The following is a 17,355-nucleotide window of genomic DNA, read 5'->3' as shown; positions in this document are numbered from 1 at the left end:
CAATCCTGGGCATCACACTTTAGGAAAGTAGTTATAGTCTTGGAGAGGGTACAAAGGAAGATTATCAGGGATTAGGGACTTCAGTTATGTGCAGAGATTGGGATTCACTACCTGAAATGGTGGTGGAAACAGATTCCATCTGAACTTTCAAAAGGCAGTTGGACATGTTCTTGTGGAGGACTCATTTACCAGGTTTTGGGGAAAATGCTGAGGTTTGGGACTATATTGCACAGCTCATTCAAAGCACCAGCACAGGCACAATCTGCCTCCTTCTATGCTGTAGGATTCTATATATCTGGAGTCACCACTGAGGATTATTATACAAAATCCAGCCATAAGCTTTAACTATTTTGGGAACGGATCATGTATTAATTCGGATAAAGGCAGCGGATTGACATCTACCTTAAGCTCACCCAATTAGAAATATCTATTGTCCTTGTACAACATGCATCATTTCTTAAATAATTCCAAACTTTTTGCATGCAATCTAATAGTGATCATTCCCTGCATGAAGAAATATCTGACCAATCCTAACTTTGTCCTTCACTAGTTTGAACCCATGCAAGAGGACTCCTGTCCTGCAGTGACCATTTACTTTGAAGTACAGCTTTAATTATCTATTCTCCTAATAACTTACATATGCCAGCCCAGATACCTTTGCTTAGAATCCAGAGGCAGATGTAGGAAACTCCATGAATGCTGCTTGTTACAGTCTCAGAAAAATGGAGGAAGGACTACATGATCTTTATGTCGTCATTGTCGACAGGAATAGTGCCGGAAGACTGGAGGATAGCAAATGTCGTCCCCTTGTTCAAGAAGGGGAGTAGAGACAGCCCTGGGAATTATAGACCTGTGAGCCTTACTTCGGTTGTGGGTAAAATGTTGGAAAAGGTTATAAGAGACAGGATTTATAATCATCTTGAAAAGAAAAGAATAAGTTCATTAGTGATAGTCAGCACGGTTTTGCGAAGGGTAGGTCGTGCCTCACAAACCTTATTGAGTTTTTCGAGAAGGTGACCAAACAGGTGGATGAGGGTAAAGCAGTGGATGTGGTGTATATGGATTTCAGTAAGGCGTTTGATAAGGTTCCCCACGGTAGGCTATTGCAGAAAATACGGAAGTATGGGGTTGAAGGTGATTTAGAGCTTTGGATCAGAAATTGGCTAGCTGAAAGAAGACAGAGGGTGGTGGTTGATGGCAAATGTTCATCCTGGAGTTTAGTTACTAGTGGTGTACTGCAAGGATCTGTTTTGGGGCCTCTGCTGTTTGTCATTTTTATAAATGACCCGGAAGAGGGTGTAGAAGGGTGGGTTAGTAAATTTGCGGATGACACGAAGGTCGGTGGAGTTGTGGATAGTGCCGAAGGATGTTGTAGGTTACAGAGGGACATAGATAGGCTGCAGAGCTGGGCTGAGAGATGGCAAATGGAGTTTAATGCGGAAAAGTGTGAGGTGATTCACTTTGGAAGGAGTAACAGGAATGCAGAGTACTGGGCTAATGGGAAGATTCTTGGTAGTGTAGATGAGCAGAGAGATCTTGGTATCCAGGTACATAAATCCCTGAAAGTTGCTACCCAGGTTAATAGGGCTGTTAAGAAGGCATATGGTGTGTTAGCTTTTATTAGTAGGGGGATCGAGTTTCGGAGCCACGAGGTCATGCTGCAGCTGTACAAAACTCTGGTGAGACCGCACCTGGAGTATTGCGTGCAGTTCTGGTCACCGCATTATAGGAAGGATGTGGAAGCTTTGGAAAGGGTGCAGAGGAGATTTACTAGGATGTTGCCTGGTATGGAGGGAAGGTCTTATGAGGAAAGGCTGAGGGACTTGAGGTCGTTTTCGTTGGAGAGAAGGAGGAGGAGAGGTGACTTAATAGAGACATATAAGATAATCAGAGGGTTAGATAGGGTGGATAGTGAGAGTCTTTTTCCTCGGATGGTGATGGCAAACACGAGGGAACATAGCTTTAAGTTGAGGGGTGATAGATATAGGACAGATGTTAGAGGTAGTTTCTTTACTCAGAGAGTAGTAGGGGCGTGGAACGCCCTGCCTGCAACAGTAGTAGACTCGCCAACTTTAAGGGCATTTAAGTGGTCATTGGATAGACATATGGATGAAAATGGAATAGTGTAGGTCAGATGGTTTCACAGGTCGGCGCAACATCGAGGGCCGAAGGGCCTGTACTGCGCTGTAATGTTCTAATTCTAATACAGTAGCAAGCATAGGTTATGAGTGACCCAAGCTGAAATACCTCAGTAAATTTTAAACTTTGTTCCAGGAATCTGCCCTCTAGCAGTGTGTCACTATTTTCATCCTCCTCCTCACCCAAGCAGTAAAGGGCCATACATCGCACTGCCTGTCTCTAACATCACGACATTTTAACTTTTATCTCAGCCTGTGCTTTCCCCAGGAACAACTGAGTTTGACTATATTCCTATGGGCTGTGGAAGAAAGATTACAAACACTGACATCAATCCTTGGATCCAAACACAGTTAAGACTATGACCTGCGCTGTTGTATCTGGTATTTTGGTAAGGATCACAGTCTATCTAGTGCAATGAGTACTTGACTTTTATCTATTCAGCACAAGAGTGAACTCAAACTAGGCACAGACAGATGTGACAATGTAATTTAAAGGAAGCCTGACGTGAAAAGCCAGCATTTCATTGCCTGAGAGTGTCTTAGAGGCAGATTCAATCGAGACCTTCAAAAGAGAATTGGATAATTATCTGAAGAGAAAACAGTTGCAGGGCTACGGGGAAAAGGCAGGGGAGTGAGACTAGGTGAGTTGCTCTTGCAGAGAGCCGGCACAGACATTATGGGTCAAATGTCCTCTTTCTGTGCTGTAACCATTCTATGATTCATGAACTAACCAACAGTCGATCAAATGAAAATAAAGACAAGTAACTCTGAATAGGCAGACGAATTGGTGAAATACTCAGGATCAACTGAAGTTCAAATAAGCAACAATGAAAAGATAGGAATTCTGTCAACAGATACTGCAAACAGTACTGAACATAAACCAAAATATAATGATGACTAAGACTGTGTAGTGGAATTAACATAAAATGAGTTAAGGAGGATGATGATAATACCTCATTGATGACCAAGGACAACAGGAAAGGAACATAACATTAACTTAACAGTAAGAAGCATTTGCCAATGAAAAGAAAACAAAAAATCTGGAGCTGGTATCTATTTTTGCTGGTGAGGACAAATGAAGGGGTTCGCTGAAGGCAGTTCAACCTCTGTCATAGAATCACAGAATGATTACAATGCAGGAGTGCAGGAGGCCATTCGGCCGTCATGTCTGTGCCACCTCTCTACAAGTGCAATTTAGCTAGTCCAATTCCCCAGCCTTTTCCCTGTAGCCCTGCAATTTTTTTCCCTTTCAGGTGCTTATCCAATTCTCTTTTGAAAGCCACGATTGAATCTGCCTCCACCATCCTTTCAGGCATTGCATTCCAGATCGTAACCACTCGCTGCATAAAAAAAGTTCTTCCTCATGTTACCTTTTGCTTTTTGGAAATCATTTCAAATCTGTTTCTTCTGGTTCTCAACCTTTCCGCCACTGTGGACAGCTTCCCTCATAGACCCCTCATGATTTTGAGCAACTCTATCAAATCTCCTCTCAACGTTCTCTTCTCTAAGAACAACCTCAGCTTCTCCAATATATCCACATAACTGAAGTCCCCCATCCCTGGAATCATTATCATAAATCATTTCTGCACCTTCTCTAAAGCCTTTACATTCGTCCTGAAAGTATGGTGCCCAGAATTGGACAGAATACCTCAGTTGAGGCCAAACCAGTGTTTTTTTTAAAGGTTTATCATAACTTCTTTGCTTTGTTCTCTATGCCGCTAGTTATAAAGCTCAGGTTCCCGTTTGCCTTTTTAAGTACTTTCTTTACCTGCCCTGCCACCTTCAACAATTTGTGCACATATACCCTGAGGTTTCTCTGTTCCTGCAATGTAGTGGACCACATCACATCAGTAATGCCCAATGTAATGACACCATTAAGTAATTATTTTGAGATATTCTCCAAGGTGATAGGTGTTTTGCCTGCGCTAGGTAGTTTACTAAATATCTGAAATTTAAAAACATTTTACAGTTCTCCCAGCAATAAAATGCTTATGTTGCTAACATAAGAAATAGAATAATGTTCAATACCAAAACATGGCTTATATTTTGAAAGTGGGGAAGGAGTACCATTATCTTGTTACCAACTCTTAGAGAGAGAGAATTAAAGTGGCTCCCCTCAAATTTGTATACAGAGGTCAGACAAGTATGTACCTCCCTACAATGAGACTAGGTGCCAATAAATACTAATTCCAAAACGATGTTTATACATATATAGATGGATCCAAGCAAATTCACAGATGCATAACCTGCTCATACTATTTATTTTTAAAAAGTAAGATTAGCGTCTAATAGAAGAAATCTAGTTACTTATGAAATTGATGACATTTTGAAAACATATTTAAAAGAATAAATTATTTTGCCTACTAGAAACTGACAGAGTAACAGGTGTCAAGATCATTGACATTTTCTGAAATCATCCTACCATTCTGAGAGTTGCAAATCTGACTGTCCAGTAATCATGGGTCAGATTTTGCTAAAAAAATACCAGCATCTGAATAGTGCACACCGTTATTAATGTGCAATTCAGAGATACCTTTTGAATTGCAAATCAATACAAGTTGCTGGCCGATTGCACCACTCCACTGTGAGCTTTGTCTTGGAAAGTTAAGTCTAGTAATTAACAGCACAAGTACCCTTTTAACAACTGGACAGTTGTTACTGACTGCCAAACAACCTCGCTTGCCCAGAAGGTAAGCAATCAAAAGTATGGAACTTCATTGTTTCAAGTTGTGAATTGTTGTTGGAGACTTTTAACATGTTAACTTTAAAATTTTAATTTTTTCTTACTTTTCCTTTGTCTTTTTTTCCTCTTTTCATCTAATCTTCCCCCCTCTCTTAGTTCTCTTTACGTTCCTTATTTGATATTAAATTCACCCACTCTAATTCACTCTCCTTCTCAGTCCTTCCACTGCATATTTCTCAATTCTTTAATCTAATTGTTTAAGGAGATAGACTGTTTAGATTAGAGATACAGCACTGAAACAGGCCCTTCGGCCCACCGAGTCTGTGCCGACCAGCAACCACCCATTTATACTAATCCTACACTAATCCCATATTCCTACCAAACATCCCCATCTGTCCCTATATTTCCCTACCACCTACCTATACCAGTGACAATTTATAATGGCCAATTTACCTACCATCCTGCAAGTCTTTTGGCTTGTGGGAGAAAACCGGAGCACCCGGAGAAAACCCACGCAGACACAGGGAGAACTTGCAAACTCCACACAGGCAGTGCCCAGAATCGAACCCGGGTCCCTGGAGCTGTGAGGCTGCAGTGCTAACCACTGCGCCACTGTGCCGCCCGTGTTGGTCCCTTTGTTGATCAAGGTTCCAAATACCCTGGAACCCTTGATGCGCCATTATCAGTGCGCACTAGCAGTAACTTTGTAGGCAAGATTTTTTAAAACCTGAACATGCATGGACAAGTTTAACTAACAGGGCACACCATGAGATGCCCCGCTCGAGCAAAAACTGGGTCAATTTTTTTTAGTGCCCAATTAACCTTAAGTTGGTCTGATTCACATTCCCAGTACCTCCCTAAGTTAGTCCTGTTTTCTGGCCAACATCCAATCAGGTATCTCAGCGATTTCCGAAATGCCACCATATGCATTTCCTGAAGAGCCAATCCTGAGCTCCTTTATATTACACTATGGTATTTTAAGCTGAATTCTTATTCGTCTCAGGATTCAATTACCCCAGCACTCCCTCATCCCAAGCTTGGTGTTTTGCAGAAGTTCCTTTTATTTATTTTTACCTTGTTTGACGGTGGTGTAGGTGAGGTCATTGGCTCAAACTTTTCCTATAAACACAGCAGTTATGATAAACATTTTTAAAACGTTAAATATAAATATTAAAAATCAAATATTACTTTAAATATAATTTGCCATAATACAGTACAATATAAAATTGAAGCATAAGTTAACATGTAGGACACTGGACAATATTTAAACTTTTCTTTTTGTCAACAACTTCCTACTTTGTACTATTCCCTGGGAAGGGCACGTTACACCTTTTGGTAACTCATTCAAATATTCAGTTGTAGATCTCAACAGCAAATGCTGGCAGACTATCAAACTGCTTGATGTTTGGGGAGGGACGGGGGTGAGTGGGAGAACATTACAGCTGGGTCTGAGCCAGTTTTCATCTGATATCTACACAAGTATAATTCCGGTCGGGTTACTGGATAGCAATCAGGAGCCAAAACCATGGACAATTCAGGGGTGCGGAGGCCAATTATAGTGCCCCTACCTCGTTCCAGCTGGAATCAGCTACTAAGCACTGACTAGAGAATAGCCTGGGATCTTGCTGGTCTGCATAGTTCACCTCTTCACAAAGTAAACCGAATGAACCATTCGGGAGAGTGTATTTTAACACTTAAAGGAAACACTAGGCAGAGAGAGACAAATAGCAGGTAGAGGAGATAACAGGGAACAGAGTAGCAGACAGATTTATTTTCATTGCAACCTCAAGGTGAAGTGACAGGCCCATGCTGAGGGGTCCTGACGTAGAAGAGCAAAAGATAGCAAGATAACTCAGAGAGTATATGACACTAACCTTGTTTTTTAAAAGCTTGAAAATTGTAGGAAAAAAGAGGTGAAGAAGTGATTTTTATAGTAAGTTCTGCAAAATTTTCTCTTGCTGAATCACTAGCACTTAGGGAAGGGTCACTCTACAGTGAAGGATACCAACACCGCTGAAAGTAGGAAAGAACACCAAATAAGTCCAGAAGTAATGACCAGCTTGGATGTTAAAGCTTATTGGTTACACTTGCAAAAAAGATATGCAAAACTGTGTGTTTTTACAAACGGAAAAAAAAAATTCCACCTTCCAAGTGAAGGGCAAGAAAAAGATCAAGATATGATCTAATCAGATCTAGCAATAGATCACTAAGCTAGCTATGCCTCAGGGATGCTCAAATCTGAATTCCACAGAAAAGATGGGGTCTGTACCGGAGAAGGACAAGAGTGGGAGGCAATGATGGGTTTTCTGGGAACAAGAACGATGAAGTAAAGGACGAGGAAGCAGTTAAGCAAGGCAATGAGTACAGTGCTAAAAGTGAGAGATCTGGGGATTTGACAATGCATTGTAGGTGACTTGAGGGAGAGATGTCCCATAGATAATGGTGATCATTGGAGGTTGAAGAAAGGTAGTAGTATGAGGGTGGTGAGAGTTGAGGAAGTGGTCAGAGGTGGCTTTCTCAGTGATTGAGACTGAAAGGGATGAAAAGGTTGTGAAGCTATCAGAATACGTGGGTAGGGGAGTTTAATTAAGTGTGAGATTAAGAGCGGGCACCAAATTTGGAGGAGGGGGACAAAAGGAGTTGAGATATAGAGACTGTAATCACCAAGGATGAGGAGTCGCTTGGTACAGAGACTAAGGAAAAAGGGAAGGGAGAAAATCTGTGGGAGCAAGTCAATGTGGGTCTTGGGGGTTGTAGGTTATAATGATTTTAAATGAATGGCAAGAATGGGGATGATGTGTTCAAAGGGGAAGCTACTGTGCAAGTAAGAGGAAAGGCCTTGGTGTGACTTGCAGTTAACAGCTATGTCACCACAATGGAAATTTAGATGGGGCAGATGGAAAATATATCCTAGTGTGGACTTCTGAAATTTTTACTTAAAAGATGCAATGGTTTATAATCTCAAACACTCCCTGTGCTAAAACATTCTGTGCTCCAACAGCCCTCTGTTGTAAAAGAATTTCTCCTAACTTCTCTCCTCATTCTCAGTGATAATTTTAAATTGATGAGCTTGTCATTTACTCCTCAACCAGAGGAAACATTCTTTCCCTATTCATTCCATCAAAAGTCTTCATAAATTTAAAAGCCTCTGTTAAACTTCCTTTGGGCTTTCTCTTCTCCAGTGGAAATAGTCCTAGTATCATAGGTCTCGCCTCATGACTAGTTTCTAATTCCGAGCATCATCCTGGTAAATCTGAACTGTAATTATTTGAAACCCTAGGTGGCTCTGTTCATCCACATCGTTCAGTGTCATTCCATTAAGTACTTAATTCTATTCCTTGCCTTTTCTCCCAAAATGTATCATCTTACCCATATCTACATTAAGTTGCATCGGCCAGCTTTCTGTCCATTTTCACTAACCGATGTCTTCCTGAAATCTTTCTGCCTCACTGTTTGTTAAACCTTTTACTTTTGTGTCCTCGGCAAATTTTAATTGCATTTCCTTATCCAATAAATATATTAAATACACACACATATAGACAATATAAAAGTGGACCATGCAGATTCCTGAAGTATACCACTTCCAACCCTTCTCCAATCTGAGCAACACCCATTTACTCTGCTTCCTGTCCATCAACCAACTTTATTTCCATGCTGCTACATTTCCTCTTATACCATATACCTGATGTCACAAAGCACTTCAAACAAAAGTAATTCATTGGTTGTGAAATGTAGTAACTTTTGTTTTGTAAGTACATTTGTAGCAGTAACAGAGATTTTGCTGTAAGCTAACAGTGCTCACCATTATTTATGGGCAAATGGAACAGCAACCTCTGATGAGCACACGTGCCGTAAACTGTGAAAATCTGCAAGTTGTTGTCCTAAATATGCTGCCCTGCATAAGCTGTGTGTAAACAGCATCTTGCCATCTGGATCCCCATTCAAATACATTGAATGGCATGAAGTTGCTGTACTGACGTCACAGATACAAACTAAACTCACCAAACAAGTGAAGGCTTGCCCATTCCAGTGCAAGTACCCATCTAATGATGTGGTAAGTCTTAGTTACTGCCAAACAACCACACTGACACTGAAAATTAACTTTCAGTTAATTTATTGTTGGGAGATTTTATTTCCCCAAATTAAAAAAAAGTTTTACTTTTTCTTTCTGTCTCTTGTATCTCTCTCTCGCTCTCAATCAATCTTTTCTTCCCTCTCTATATTTGAGCACAAAATCCCAGCTGACACCACAATGTAATACTGAGGGAATGCTGTACTGCTGAAGGTGCCGTGCTGTCTTTCAGATGTGATATTAAACCGAGACTGCCCTATCAGATGGACATAAAAGTTCCCGCGACATTATTTTGAAGATGATCAGGGGAGTTTCTCCAGTGCCCTGGCCAAATATTTATCCTTCAACCAACTTCACTAAAACAGATTATCTGGCCATTATTTACTGATGTTTGTAGGAGTTGTATGCAAATTTTAAATATATACATATGTACATAAAAGGGGCTACTGCATTTCTATCTGGCATTATGACACCTTTAAATGGAAAATGCGCACTTACAGCACCATCTACAGATGCAACTGGTACACAGCCATTGAAACATGGGTTCTCAATGTATTTTCAAATGGGATGATGTGACCAACTCAGAATTTCAGTATGTAATAGATTACAAGATGCCCTGGGGCACTGCTTACATTCAGTTAGAGCATACATTGTTTCAGAACAGTCAGGGAGGTAGCGGGGGGGTTCATGCAATGTAGGGAACATTAAGGCTGCCACTTTACAATGACAGAATAAGTGCAATTTAATTTTTATTAAATCAGTATTCTGTAATTTTTACTTTTGTGTCTTGGGGTATTGAATTTCACAATTGGGTCCATTATTTTCTGAAAGCGATGAATGAATGGATTTTATGTAATGTACCAGCAGGGGAAGGTTGGAACTAATGAAGAGGTGGACTGGATTTCAAAGGAAAAGGCAGCAGGGAAGAAAGGAATTTTAAAATTAATGAATAATGAAGGTGCTTCATTCTTAAAATGTTTTGAGGACTTGTGTTAAAGATTATGGACATTGGTTCATTTGGAAAACTGAAAAGATTCCATAGATGTGTTTTTTTTTTTACAAGGGTCACTGGGATGAGACATGAGGTTTTGCTTGAAAACAAACCTTTACTGGATGTCACATGCCTTAAGTTAAATAAACAACAGGTGACTCAGAAGAGTTGTTTACAGAGAAGTGACATGTCAAGATTTATGATGGTCAAGAGTTGGTTTTGCTTTTGGGATATTGTTTTGGTTCAGTTGAAGTGTGGACTGTTTTGAAGGCAGTTGGAGGTCAATCTGCCAAGAGAGAAGCACCCAGCTCACCTCTTTCCTCCTGCCTCTAAGAAATCCTGCTCATCCAGTATAACTGAAACCCCTGATACCACATTTCTCCTGGAAAGCCAACCAGACTCATTCGCGACATCTCCAGAATGAACTGCTTCTGAAAAGATTCCAGTGCCCCGTCTCCGTGTACCCTGACGCCAGACCAAAGAGACAACTGATATCCTTCCACATCTCTTTTTTTCTTCATCAATTAACAAGTATTCGGCCAAAGTTTTTTTTTGTCTTTTTGTCAAGTGAATCTCTGCAGCAAAAACGTCTTTATTTTTTCTTTAACCTGTGTGTTGGGTCTAGAAGAGAATTTTATATCTATATATATATATATATAATAAATATAATAAAATATTTACATTCATATTACAAATTGTGTGTTAATACTTTGCATGTTTACTGGATAAGTCTTGTTTTATACTAAACTGATAATTTTGTTGTTTATTAAAGAAACCTGGTTCGTGTATTTTATTCTGAAATTAAAAAAAGAGTATGTGATTGGCCGTATTGGTAAATGGGTAAACATTTAAATATATGTTGTGACCTGTGGAGAAATGGAACTGGAGATAGACAATACAGTCCTCCTGCCTCGGTCGTAACAATAGCTACAGCAATGATAAAGAAATGGATATGAAAGTGAAGTTTAAAACTTTTAAGAGTTGGAGAAGCCTGGAGAAAGAACTGCTGCAGGGTTGCAGATTGCAGCATTTTCAAAGGGGGACTTGAGAAAAGGTTGGTCTGCATCTAAGCTGAAGCTACCAGACTTCCGGCTGGCTGTCCAAGTTGCTATTGAGAAAGAAACAGGAGGCAACAGTGCTGAAAAACCTTGGACAATAGAGCAGCAGAAATGTAACCACTGAGTTGAACGGGGCTACAAGTAGGTGCAATGGAGATGGATGTAGCAGGCAAAACGGGGAGAACTAATGAAGTCACACTGCAGCCACCAGGCCAAATGCACCGCAGGACATGGCTATTAAAAGGAGAGCAGGGCCAATGACCAATGTTGCTGATGCACCGTGAAGAAAGAAACACAAAGCCAGTGGAATGGAAAGGCCAGCTCCAAGCAGGAGATTTTTTGTTTCTCTTGTTCTGAAGGACAGGACTAAGGTCTCCTTTCTGTTTTGTTGCTCCCAATTTACTGTGGAGCTGGACTCTTGCAAAGATGGTGCCCTTCCAGGGACAGCAGTGGTCAAAGAGGTGGAGAAGATGAGACGTACGGTGAGATGAAAAGCAGATCAACCTTACACAGGTGAGGGGAAGGAGTCTGACAAGAGGTCCTCCAGTGGGAGGGAATTAGGAGCCAAGATGTTTTAGTCTAATGTACATAAGCTGTTGCTGCGTAGATTATGTATATAGACCTTAAATATCATCACAGGATGTGATGCCACGAGTCTGTACCTCGTGCTACTCAGTGTTCATGTCGATACCCAAGTAAGACGACCCTGTAAATAAACTCCTGTTACTTTGACCCAGAGTCTACTTTCCTCATTCAATACTAATAGGACATTGAGAAAATAGAACAGGTGTAGCCTGAGTAGAGGACAGAAATCCAGGAACACAAATGACCAGGGAAAGAAATGTGAAAACACTAAGGTACGATAATATAGCAAACACAATGACTTCTGACAACGCAGAGCATGCGCAGAGCGATTGTGGACGTTCAGTGCGTGCGAACATTCACTAGCTTACCAAAATGAATGTGCGCGCTGACATCACCACGCAATGACATTTTCACCCCTCATTAGCCGCTTTCATTCCCCCGAACAGTACCCTGCTCCCTCCCACCATCCCCGCTTCAATCGTCACTTTCAATTTCCTGCTGCTTTCCCTCAGCCACACGCTCCCGCCCTCACCGCTTCCAGCCTTGGCACTTCCCCTCCTCGGCCAATCGCTCCCAACCTCTCCGCTTCCCCCCCTTATCCACTCGCTCCCACCCTAACTGCTTCCCTCTCTCGTCCGATCGGTGCCCGGTGCACCGCCTGAAGAAGCGGCAGGGAACAAGCCGCCAAAGCAGCAAGGCAGGGATCAAGCGGCCGAGGAGGGAAAGCGGCGAGGGCGGGAGCAAGTGGCTGAGGGAAGGCAGTGGCAAGGTGGGGAGCGAGCAGTGAGCAGATGGGCGTGGGAGGGAGCAGCGAAGAGAAGTGCGATGACAGGAGGGAGCAGGGTACTGTTGGGGATGGGATGGTGGTGGCACTCACAGCAATTGAGGAGATTTGGGTTTAATTTATTTTTTGTGATAAATTGAGCAGCGCCATCTTTATTTTTGGCAGTAGCTGGAGACGTCACACACACAGTGACGTTTCAGTGGATGAGGCTGCATTTGCCCATGTGCCAGTACTGCGCCACCTAGTGGTTGCATTGTCAGCAAACACAGCCAATTGCAAAAATCAGAAAATGACCCCTGAACCTTCCCCTCTCCAGGCATTGAGGCTGAAATTCTGGCTATGCTTTGAAGCTCCACCCAACAGCAAAACTGGTTTTGCTGTGTGACAGCCAACCGCTCAATTTAGAATGGGGCACCCCATAAAGGGGACACCTATAACATGACAGGGAATGGTGACAGTCAACTCTTGACAGTTTAACATTGGAAAACCTCAGGAAGCTGTTTTATCTATTTCTAAAATAGAGTGTGCAACATAGGTACCAATTTTAATATCTTACTAGTCAATCTCCCCTGGCAACTGAATAAGGGGAGTCATAATCAAGTGTAGGCTTCATGTGAAATAGGGCTATAGGGGATAATTGAACCAGGTTCCACAAATTTATTTTGGTTATCTATTTTGAAGTCAAATAATCAATTTTTTAGATAATACTTGGCTTTTACCTTATTTAGAAATAAACTTAATGCACTAGAGAAGCAAAGTTTATTGGAGCATATGAGCTTCTGTGCAGTACAGGCTGAGGAGGATGTAGGAAATACACCAATGGCTCAAGGAAGTTATTACATGACAAATTTACAGAGTAAGTTTCCAGTATAAATGTGATCAAATAATATGTTCTAGATATATAGGTTACTGCAGTGGAAACTAAATCATATTGAATGTCATATACTCTTTCTTTTGGGCCTCCTTATCTCGAGAGACAATGGATACGCGCCTGGAGGTGGTCAGTGGTTTGTGAAGCAGCGCCTGGAGTGGCTATAAAGGCCAATTCTGGAGTGACAGGCTCTTCCACAGGTGCTGCAGAGAAATTTGTTTGTTGGGGCTGTTGCACAGTTGGCTCTCCCCTTGCGCCTCTGTCTTTTTTCCTGCCAACTACTAAGTCTCTTCGACTCGCCACAATTTAGCCCTGTCTTTATGGCTGCCCGCCAGCTCTGGCGAATGCTGGCAACTGACTCCCACGACTTGTGATCAATGTCACACGATTTCATGTCGCGTTTGCAGACGTCTTTATAACGGAGACATGGACGGCCGGTGGGTCTGATACCAGTGGCGAGCTCGCTGTACAATGTGTCTTTGGGGATCCTGCCATCTTCCATGCGGCTCACATGGCCAAGCCATCTCAAGCGCCGCTGACTCAGTAGTGTGTATAAGCTGGGGATGTTGGCCGCTTCAAGGACTTCTGTGTTGGAGATATAGTCCTGCCACCTGATGCCAAGTATTCTCCGAAGGCAGCGAAGATGGAATGAATTGAGACGTCGCTCTTGGCTGGCATACGTTGTCCAGGCCTCGCTGCCGTAAAGCAAGGTACTGAGGACACAGGCCTGATACACTCGGACTTTTGTGTTCCGTGTCAGTGCGCCATTTTCCCACACTCTCTTGGCCAGTCTGAACATAGCAGTGGAAGCCTTACCCATGCGCTTGTTGATTTCTGCATCTAGAGACAGGTTACTGGTTGCCTTCAACAGGAGAGCCATCGATGCAGATTTCTCAAGAGAGATATTGGGGCCCCAATTATTAACATATAATAGATCTCCTGTTCCATAACTGAAGGATCTATTTTTTTTTTAAAAGATTGAGAACATAAACAAAGGAGACAGATAGAGCCCATACGAGTAATCTCTTACCTTCACTTTGCCTTCCCTTTTGTGGCTACTATTCCCTACCCCTCCGCCTTTTAAGGTTATTGTCTTTTCTTAATTCTGTCTTTACTTTCATTCTCCAATAGATTTTTTAAAACTTTTACTCCACATGTACAGAAGACAACAAATCATAATCATCCAGCAAAAAGCAGCAGGAGGGGGCAAACAAGAAACTGAGGGATTCTCAGTTGTCAATTCAAAAAAGCATAGAACAGGCATAATACTGCAACTCAAAGCACATCTTGGAGATTCAAGTTTCAAGGAAGAGACAGAAGGCAAGTCCAAGATCTCAGAGACTTTATAGTTGGAATTGAGAAACAGAAAAGGATTTAAGACTGTGTCAGCTCCAGCTTCTAAGTCAGAAGGTTGTGGGATCAAGTCCAACTCCAGGACTTGAGCACAAAAATCAAGGCTGACGCTCCAAGGCAGTACTGAGGGAGTGCTGCACTGTCAGAGATGCTGACTTTCGGATGAGTCGTTACAGGCCCCATCTGCCCTCTCAAGTGGATGTAAAAGATCCCATGGCACTATTTCAAAGAGGAGCAGGGGAGTTATCCGTGGTGTCCTGGTCAATATTTATCCCTCAATCAACGCCACTAAAATAGGTTACCTGATCACTATCACCTTCCTGTTTGTGGGTGCTTGCTGTGTACAAATTGGTTATAGCATGTCCTACATTACAAAAGTGACTACACTTCAAAAGCACTTAATTGGCTGTAAAGCACTTTGGGAGTTCCAGTGGTCATGTAAGGCACTATATAAATGCAAATCTTTCTTTTTAATGGGAGTTGTGTATCGGCCCCCTGGTCAGCAGCTGTAAAGTGGTATAAATGCAGAGATTAGACAAGCATGTAGCAAAGGTAGAATAGTTTTAATGAGGGATTTTAACTTTCATATAGATTGGGTTAAGCAATCTAGCGCATGTCAGAAAGTGACTTTTTTGAGTGCGTTCAGGACAGTTTTGTGCCTAGAATCAACAAGGGGGCAGGCCTTACTCCATTTAGTAATGAGTAATGAATCAGATTTAGCTAACAGCCAAACAGTGCAAAAACATTTATCTAATAGTGATCATAATATGATGGGAATTCAACATAGCGTTTGAAAAGGAGAAACACGAAACAGCTACTTAGATTAGATTTTTTTTTAATTCATGCATGGGATGTGAGCGACGCTGGCCAGGCCAGCATTTATTGCCCATCCCTAATTGCCCTTGACAAGGTGGTGGTGAGCTGCCTTCTTGAACCGCTGCAGTCACTTTGGGGTAGGTACACCCACAGTGCTGTTAGGAAGGGAGTTCCAGGATTTTAACCCAGCGACAGTGAAGGAACGGCGATATAGTTCCAAGTCAGGATGGTGTGTGACTTGGAGGGGAACTTGCAGGTGGTGGTGTTCCCATGCATTTGCTGCTCTTGTCCTTCTAGTTGGTAGAGGTCGCGGGTTTGGAAAGTGCTAAGGAGCCTTGGTGCGTTGCTGCAGTGCATCTTGTAGATGGTACACACAGCTGCCACTGTGCGTCGGTGGTGGAGGGAGTGAATGTTTGGAGATGGGGTGCTAATCAAGAGGACTGCTTTGTCCTGGATGGTGTCAAGTTTCATATTTTGTTTTATAATGCTCCTGTGAAGCACCTTGGGACGTTTTATTGTGTTAAAGATGATATAAGTTGCTGCCTTGACCAGTTTTTGCAGTGCATCCTGCAGATAAACACTGCAGCCATGGTACACTAGATGGTTCAGCTCGTGGATGTCGTGGTGATCAAGCCGACTGCTTTTTTAATTTTTTTTTAGTTTTTAGAGCACTGAAACAGGCCCTTCGGCCCACCGAGTCTGTGCCGACCATCAACCACCCATTTATACTAATCCTACATTAATCCCATATTCCTACCACATCCCCACAATTCCCTACCACCTACCTATACTAGGGGCAATTTATAATGGCCAATTTACCTATCAACTTGCAAGTCTTTGGCTGTGGGAGGAAACTGGAGCACCCGGCGAAAACCCACGCAGTCACAGGGAGAACTTGCAAACTCCACACAGGCAGTACCCAGAATCGAACCCAGGTCGCTGGAGCTGTGAGGCTGCGGTGCTAACCACTGCGCCGCCCCTAGTTCATTGAACTGAAAAGTGCTTTAGGATATCCTGATGTTACGAAAGGTGCTATAATGAAGTTCTTACTTCCTGCATTTGAATAGCGCCATGGGACCCTTTATGCCTGCTCAAGGAGGCAGACAGAGCCTTCTCCCACGCCTCTTTATCTATCAGCATAACCTTTTATTCATTTCTCCCTTGTGTGGTTATAGGGCTTCACTTTAAATGTAAATAAATTGGCCCCCAGAGGAGCACATCATTTTATGAATGGTGTTGAGATTCGATAGTGCCGTTACACCCAAGACAAGTCGAGAGCATCCCATCACATTCCCGACTTGTGTCTTGCCCATGGTGGAAATACTTTGGGGAGATCTGGAAGTCAGCCACTCGGCACAGAATACTCAGTATCTGAGCAGTTCTGGTAGTTTATGTGGTTGATCCAGTTGAGTTTCTAAATGTTGATGGTGGGGAACTCAGTGATGGTATGCCTTTGAATATTATGGGGTGTGGTTCGGCTCTCTTTTGTTACAGATCGTCATTGCTTGTCACTTATTGACACAAATGTTACTTGTCACTTATCAGCCCAAGCCTGTAGTCCAGGTCTTGCTACATGCGGGTATGGTTTGCTTCATGATCTGTGGTATTGTGAATGGAGCTGAACACTCTGCAATTAGCGAACAACCCACTTCTGACCTTATGATATAAAGAAGGACTGATGAAGCAGCAGAAGATAGTTTGGGCTTAAGATGCTGCCCTGAGGAACACCTGGGGCTGAATGATTGGCCTCCAGTAACCACAACCATCTTCCTCTGTCCTAGGTACGACTCCAGCCACTGGAGAGTTTTTCCCCAATTCCTGTTGACTTCAGTTTTACTCGGGCTCCTTAGTGCCACGCTCAGTCAACTGCAGCCATAATGTGAGAGGCAGTCACTCTCACCTCATTTTTGGATTTCAGCTTGTGTCCATATTTGGACCAAGACTGTAATAAGGTCCGGATTCGAGTGACACAAAAACAAGAAATGCTGGATTCACTCAGCAGGT

At 42.4% G+C, this 17,355-nt stretch overlaps 1 protein-coding gene across 4 annotated transcripts in view; it reads right to left on the bottom strand.

The window, feature by feature from the left end:
• LOC137351697 (ran-binding protein 3-like) overlaps positions 1-17,355 on the bottom strand; it is a 132,527-nt gene that overhangs the window by 100,074 nt on the left and 15,098 nt on the right. For 3 of the 4 annotated variants that reach the window (XM_068016418.1, XM_068016422.1, XM_068016421.1), the window contains exon 3: positions 5,896-5,940. The exons of the other annotated variant lie outside the window; for it this stretch is intronic. In XM_068016418.1, coding sequence (XP_067872519.1) covers positions 5,896-5,940 — 45 coding nt within the window. The remainder of the gene's footprint in view (positions 1-5,895; positions 5,941-17,355) is intronic. 4 annotated transcript variants of the gene reach the window in all.

This window comes from Heterodontus francisci, chromosome 36 (genome assembly GCF_036365525.1).
Source record: "Heterodontus francisci isolate sHetFra1 chromosome 36, sHetFra1.hap1, whole genome shotgun sequence".
NCBI lineage: Eukaryota > Metazoa > Chordata > Chondrichthyes > Heterodontiformes > Heterodontidae > Heterodontus > Heterodontus francisci.
Note: the sequence above shows the minus strand (reverse complement) of the source record. Positions and strands in the feature narration are given on the sequence as shown.